This window comes from Galleria mellonella, unplaced genomic scaffold (assembly GCF_026898425.1).
Source record: "Galleria mellonella isolate WM207_F2 unplaced genomic scaffold, CSIRO_AGI_GalMel_v1 utg57, whole genome shotgun sequence".
Lineage (NCBI taxonomy): Eukaryota > Metazoa > Arthropoda > Insecta > Lepidoptera > Pyralidae > Galleria > Galleria mellonella.
This window is the reverse complement of record NW_026442119.1, coordinates 8,319,181-8,326,797: the sequence shown is the minus strand read 5'-3', so window position 1 is coordinate 8,326,797 and position 7,617 is coordinate 8,319,181. Positions and strand designations below refer to the sequence as shown.

Here is a 7,617-nt window from a genome sequence, read left to right as displayed (position 1 = left end):
GTAATATAAAAATAACTCACTTATATTGTTTTGTCTGTAGCAGACAATTATTATTAAGATATCTCTATTTATTATTCCCAATAAATTACTGAATACACGAGTCAATTGTTTCATAAATTGTTTTCTTTCAAGTCGAAGAAAATTCTTTGACTAATATATGTAGGTACCTAAATGTGCAAAATAAAGACTTCTCTCAAATTTTGATGTGAAGTTATTACTTTTATATGAAGTAAACTTGCTACAGCAAATAGTTAAATACATTACGTTACTTATTTTTTTTTGTGTTTTTATCATATCACTTAATTTAAGTGATTGATGGACACGTATTTTCAAAACCTAAAAATTTCCATCCAGGATAACTTCACTAGAAAATAATAAAAACAAATCATGAAAATTATATCACTTAAAAAAATTGCATAATAAAAACAAAGAAAAATACACTCGAAAATATATTCGTTCTGATCGCCCTTGAAACGTCAACATAAAAATTTATATTCAGGTATCCTTACCTGAATACCAGTGATGGTGGTGTGACAAATTACATATCTTGTCACTCGTCATACGAAAACAAACGAATGACATCTCTTTTATGAATCAAATCAAAATATAGAAATACTTTTATAAGATTTTAGCTTTTTACCGCGTCTTCTTACTTTACGATTTTGAAATTAGGAAAACCAATTACATAGACCACTTCTAGACGGCATATCAAAATAAAGCATATGCCAGATTTTATGTTGGACCTTTAAAAACACAACTGTAGAAATTGCATTGTTTGTTGCCAGTACAAATATAAAAACTAACAGATATCAAATTCAAAAATTATTGTTTTGGCTTTTAATGCTCTTATTAAGACCCTTCATATAATGTTTAATAAATACCTTCTATATAGAGACATCATCCAGTTACAGTTTCGTTATATAGATTATTATATAGATTAACGGGATTCAATCCCGCATTGTTACCGCGAGACACCTGCGCGAGACGGAATTAAATGTCGGATAAGATTGACGACATTGTGCTTAAAAGATCTCTTTTCACCTAACGTTGGTGATAGATTATATTCGAACTTTATTTGCCATCGATCCTGACTGATCAGGTCACCTTCGAGTGAATTGTTGGGATTTGCCTTTCCTGCTTTTTTCTCCGGGGCATTATTTTTCTACTTGAATCTAATTGAATAAGATATCTTGATTCAACGATATTTTAATAATATAAAAAAGTAAATACATTGCAAACGAATATTAAATTCGAGGATGGCACTAATTAGCATCACTTTAATATTTTCTTACACTTCAGCGCAAATTCCAAATACTAACCGTTTTATTTATTTCTATTCATTTAATTAGTTTATCCCTTTTAAAATATCATATAATGTAGTGAAATACCTATATTTTCTTTCTTATATTATTTCATACTAACAATGCTGTCTACTACATACAGGTAGTGAAAATAAATTTATTAATATCAAAATCTGTGAAATTTGTATTAAATATAATGATGACAAGACTGCAAATGACAGCGTTAGAGGAATTCAATTATTTTTTAATCAATGTTAATTGGCCGTGGCATGTTGTTTACGCATTCCACTTTTTAATGCTCTGTGATTAATTTATTTTATAGCTTTTAATAAATTTACTAGCGACAAACAAAAAATATAAAATTATTAATTAATTACAAAAATTCTAATACTTAATTATTTTTAAAATAATTGTTGATAAGCCGTAGAGCTTCGCTTACGCTTGTTCAATGCTCTGTGATTAATTTATTTCATCTTTGCTTTTTAATTTACTGGGGATAAAAAAAAATTTACAAATTACAAAATTCAAATTCCCCAAAAGTACCAATATCACATTTAGAAAATACGTACCTATTTACTTTAACTTGATCGCCGTAAAGAGAAAATATATAGCCTATGAAATCAATCTCCACGTAGTATTCCATGAACACTGCTGTGATTAATTACTAATAATTTCGTCACAATGAGCCTGTTGCAGATTCAATTTAACATGTAAGAATGAACTCTTTTTATTATTGCACGTACTGGCCACTTATACTTTTTTACTATTAAAAATGTAATGCATTCTGTCGATTCTATTCAAATTTAGTAAAAATGGATGTTGAAAACGTAATATGTATTTTATTTATCTCGTCGTCCTTATAAATATATAATAGTTTAGCCGCATTTGCATCGCAGTTATCACAGTTTTCAACAATTGGCGACCCTGCCAGGATGGATGCTAAGAAACGGTGTCGACGGGCGGCGAGAGCACAAGTTAGTAAGATCTCTAATATTTTAGAAAATTTGTTAGATAAAGATGAACTAAAAATATCGGAGATCGAATTGAATTATTTAGTACTTCAAGGAGTTATAAAGAAATTAGAAGTACTTGATAGAGATATAGAAATGTTGTTAGCTGAAAAAGATTATGACGAAAGTGGGCTAGAAAAAGAATATGAAGAGGTAATAGCTTACAATAAGAAATGGCTGACAATGAAAACAAGAGTCGAGAATGTTCTGTCTAAAACAAAAGAAGAAAGCGTTGGTTTTTCAGGATCTGAAACAGCAAAGAATTACAAATTACCAGTCCTGGAGTTAAGGAAGTTTGACGGATGTGTACGTAGTTGGTTACCCTTCTGGGGCCAGTTCCAGAAAATAGATGAGGATAAACAGATGAATGATGCGAATAAATTTCAATACTTAGTCCAATCTATGATGCCGGGAACAGAAGTAAGATCTTTTGTTGAAAGTTTTCCTCCAAATAAATCCAGCTACACACAATGCCTTTCTGATTTGAAGCGTAGATATGCACGTGAGGAATTATTGATTCAAGTTTATGTGAGAGAGCTACTTACATTAATAATAAATAAAGACAAAAATATGAATTTATCAAACCTTTATGATCAACTCAACTCCCAGTTGCGCGCCTTAGAGACTTTGGGTGTAACACAAGATAAATATGCCGCATTTATTCTTCCAATGGTAGAATCATCTTTACTATTAGACATTTTGAAGGCATGAGAAAGAATTAAGCCAATTGAAGTACAAGATGAATTGGGAAGTTTACTACTGTTTATAAAACGAGAAGTCGAAAGCGAGCAACGAATTAAAATAGCGAAAAACTTTGGTAACACATCAGAGCAAACGGTTGCAACAGAATCGACAGCATCAACGTTATTGGCCGGAGTGAGCGGATCAGAAAGGAAACCTGTATGCATATGGTGCGACAAAGGTCATGCTAGTGTAGAATGTCATAAATTGTCGAAGATGTCGTTAGAACAAAGAAAAGAGCATCTTAAGAAGAAAAAAGCTTGTCTAATATGTCTAAAACCAGGGCACTACGCCAAAATATGTAAAGCTTTTATTCAGTGCTGTGTATGTAAAAAGCGACACTCAGTAGCACTGTGTCCCGGACAAGTTAACAGTTCTGAAAAGCAGACCACTATTAAAGAAATTGTACCAGCGAGTCATACTATTGCAAATTTTTCTTCTCAAAATGTCAGCGTAACTTTACTTCAAACAATTATGGTGAAGATCATCAACAACGGAAAAGAGGTAATAGTTCGTGCATTGATTGACAACGGTTCGCAGAGGTCATACTTGAAGAAAGATGTTGCACGACAATTAGATCTTAATGCTATAGGTAAAGAAAAATTGACTCATTCTTTGTTCAGTGGAGTCCAGGTAAAATCTAAAATTCATAATGTTTATAATATTACTGTTCAGAGTGTTAACCAGTCATTTAAGTTCAATTTAGCTGTCTTAGAGCAATCTAAAATATGTAATAATATACCTAGGTTTACTAGTAATAATTCTGACATAAAAAATGTATTGACAAAGCATAATATTATATTGACAGATGTAGATGAAAATAATATGTCAGATATTGGATTGTTAATCGGTGCTGATTATTCAGGTTTTCTCATGACAAATATTGTAACCCAAATAAAGGAAAGTTTAGTAGCAATTAAGACCAAATTAGGATGGGTGTTACAAGGTAAAGTAAATAATATAAACAGTAAATTAACAAATACTTTATTTTGCTCATCAGATGTATTAAATTTTTGGTCACTTGAGTTGCTTGGTATCAAAAATCCTTTAGAAAGTAAGTCTAAATTGCTAGCAGAGGCAGAGGCTGTAATGTCTTTTGAAGAAGGTGTCACAGTCAATGAACATGGAAAATATGAAGTGTCTTTGCCGCTGAAGGTGGGTTACGAAGAATTATTAAGCAACCGCAGCATAGTTGAAAAAAGACTGTCCACGAATACAAAATCGTTAATGTCCTCTGGTAAGTTTCTTGAGTATCATAGTGTAATTAGTTGTTGGAAAGAAGAGGGCATAATAGAGGAAGTTATGGAAGATAAATTAGGACAGACGGTTCATTATTTACCGCATAGAGGAGTAGTTAAAGATGCAAGTTTAACTACAAAATTAAGACCCGTGTTCGACGCGTCGGATTGTGATAAAAATGGTCGATCACTGAATTCATATTTGAATAAGGGGTTAAACTTTTTAGATAAAATACCTCATTTATTAATGGGCTTTCGAAAGGGTACTGTAGGGATATCAGCCGATATTGCCAAAGCCTTCCTGCAAATATCAGTTAAACGTGCAGACAGAAATCTGTTAAGAATTTGTGGTGGAGAGATGAATTACAAAAAGAGAAGGAAAAAGAAACTAATTTAAAAATTGATAATATTGTATTGATAGAAACTGAGGAGAGACAAGTAAAGTGGCCACTAGGAATAATCACAGGAATATATACTGAGAAAGATAAAGTGGATCGATCTGCAAAACAGCGTTAGGTTTTAAAATTCGACCATATCAAAGACTTTATCCACTAGAAGTTTTAGCGTAATCTTCTATATTTCTGATACATATTGAACTTGTAACACCTTAGTATTTATTTTCAACATATTTTTAGGTAGATGTAGAGGATGTTGCAGATTCAATTTAATATGTAAGAATGAACTCTTTTTATTATTGCACGTACTGGCCACTTATACTTTTTTACTATTAAAAATGTAATGCATTCTGTCGATTCTATTCAAATTTAGTAAAAATGGATGTTGAAAACGTAATATGTATTTTATTTATCTCGTCGTCCTTATAAATATATAATAGTTTAGCCGCATTTGCATCGCAGTTATCACAGTTTTCAACAGAGCCTGATCACCTTAATCATTCTCGTCTACCATCCCTTTTTAATTCGTCGGACAACTCGAATTGTTTACGATCGGCACCTTACTATCCGACTCGACCCACTGAAACTGCGTAGAGATGTTGCATCTCTGTGCATCTTCTACCGAATTTATCATGGAGAGTGCTCTGAAGAATTGTTCGGATTGATACCTGCTGCTGATTTTCACCATCGTACAACCCGCCATAAACTAAAATTTCATCCCAACCATCTGGACGAATGACGGTCATCCACCGTGCGTTTTTCAAGACACAACCACTCTTTGGAATCAACTTCCAGCAGCAGTATTTCCGAACCGATACGACAACATAACCTTCAAAAAAAGTGCATATTAACTTTTAAAAGGCCGGCAGCACACCTACAATGCCGTTGGTGTTGTGGGTGACCATGGGCGGCGGTAGTCACTTACCATCAGGTGAGCCGCACGCTCGTTTGCCCCTCGTGTGGTAAAAAAAAACCCACAAGCATAAACTAATAGTTCAATTTAAAATTTTGGTTCTATTTTTATCCGTAATTTGTTTTGTTTGGAAGTACTTAACACCGTAATAATTTATGTAGGTAAATATAAACAATCTCGTGACCCTAGCAGTAAGTAAATATTAGGTGACAGGCAATCAAGTAATTGCCATTCCGCCTCGATAATCACCTTAAATTGGCCAGTCTCCTGTCTTATCAATGCATCTAGTCATCTCCATAATTTAGTGGCATATAACATAATAACGACCTGTACTAGTAATAAGATGTTATGACCCTATTTCTAGCAATTTTCCCTGCCAGCCTGACTTTCTCGTAGTCCCCTTTGGAATACATTGAATTCAAATCCGAAGTCATAGCCAACTGAACTAACCTGACGTCATTCTCACCTATCATCTCTGATATCTTGCCAGCATATAGCAGTATTGCAGACGGGGCTGCCATTCAATTTCATTTTCTGGATGTTTGTAGAGCAATCGTCAAGCAGATATTCTTGCATATCTGTTTAAAATTAAATCATGGAATACGGCTGTGAAATTACGATGTATGAGGGCAGCTTACCTTGAACTTTAGTTCTCGAGGATAACAGCACTTACATTATAACTTTAATTCAACCACATGATTTGACATTAAGTAAAAATATTCTACCGGATAATATTCAAAAATAGATCTTGTATCTGTTATTAAATTAGTCTACTCTAAACAAAATTGATGGAGTTTTTAATCCGATAACATTTTCTATTATCGTAATTAAATTCTCAAAGTCGTAGAAATATCTAAAAAAGGTTGAATCAAACAAAAAAGCAACCTTTGGACAAAAGCACGATTTAATGTTAAGAATTCTTTATTGATAAATAGCCAGTTTCCTTTTTACCCTCCATACAATAGCTACATACATAATGGCGCTTTCCTTTGGATAAGGCCCAATAAGAACAATGCACATTTTTGGCTGAAAACATTTTTGACTTGAGAAATATTTTAGCTAAGTACACAATGAAATTTAATCTTCTTATTTTACAGATACCCGTTTGTGTTTATCTCGTTAATATGGCTGCTTTTACTTATAGAATATCGAAAATATTTTTTATCAATAAAGAATAAAAATAACCCTTTATATATTTTTCTTACCTTTGTTGCCTGTTTTACAGAACACCATAACATTAGCACTTTCAATCTACTGTTACTTAGATAGGTATATAGGTACTTTCCTTACTTTACCATTACTGGTCACAGGTGTCTCCTCATAAAAGAAGGATTAGCTCATTATACTATACACACCTATACTACATTGGCCATGTTGCTTGATATAGATTTATTTTGAGTATTTCTTCTATTTCTTATATGAAAAAAAAAACGTAAATTGATATTTTCTTACTTCTATGTTATATATTAGTATTACGTGACAGGAGATTTACTCTTGCCGACCATATGTCATCCAGAATCACTAAAAGTATTTCAGTAAAATTTTGTAAATGTGTACCGTTTAGTCCCGGCATAGAATAGGCCACTCCTGCCTTTCCCGTGGGTATCGTAAATGGTAATTAAGGGAACTTAATGCTCGAAGGATAGGCAGTAGCGTCCCTCTCAAAATGTTACTAATGCTTAACTGCGGTTGCCAACCTGCCTGCGAAGCGTGGCAACTACTCCCTACCCCATTTAGTTCCCTTACTCGCCTCTTACGACACCCACAAGAAATATTAATTCTGGGCTCACACGTTAAACATTTTAATTATTAAATGTATATTATTTTATAACTAGCATGCATCTGAGAAAATTTTGAATAAATTTTCTTCCAATCTAGCAACACAGAAAGAACATGTTTTGTTTTAAGAAAAAAAAATTTCGACGTAACATCAAATTAGGTGGCTAAATTTTAATACGTTTTTGATACTCGATGTTCTATATAATTTATTAATAACACGTCTAATAGCAAGTCTAATAA

At 32.8% G+C, this 7,617-nt stretch overlaps 2 protein-coding genes across 2 annotated transcripts; both read left to right on the top strand.

The window, feature by feature from the left end:
• Positions 1-2,233: 2,233 nt before the first annotated feature.
• On the top strand, positions 2,234-3,022 carry LOC128201705 (uncharacterized). The gene has a single exon (XM_052899411.1). It carries the CDS (start codon positions 2,234-2,236, stop codon positions 3,020-3,022), a length of 789 nt encoding a protein of 262 aa, XP_052755371.1.
• Positions 3,023-3,268: 246 nt separating this feature from the next.
• On the top strand, positions 3,269-4,687 carry LOC113513551 (uncharacterized). The gene is made up of 2 exons (XM_052899410.1): positions 3,269-3,644; positions 3,861-4,687. Exons 1-2 carry the CDS (start codon positions 3,269-3,271, stop codon positions 4,685-4,687), a joined length of 1,203 nt encoding a protein of 400 aa, XP_052755370.1.
• Positions 4,688-7,617: the final 2,930 nt, after the last annotated feature.

Bases quoted from the DNA above. Each gene is read 5' to 3' on its own strand.
- LOC128201705 (XM_052899411.1), top strand. From the start codon at position 2,234: ATGGATGCTAAGAAACGGTGTCGACGGGCGGCGAGAGCACAAGTTAGT.
- LOC113513551 (XM_052899410.1), top strand. From the start codon at position 3,269: ATGTCGTTAGAACAAAGAAAAGAGCATCTTAAGAAGAAAAAAGCTTGT. The intron at 3,645-3,860 runs GTAAAGAAAAAT...TTATATTGACAG, and splicing joins ATTAGATCTTAATGCTATAG to ATGTAGATGAAAATAATATG.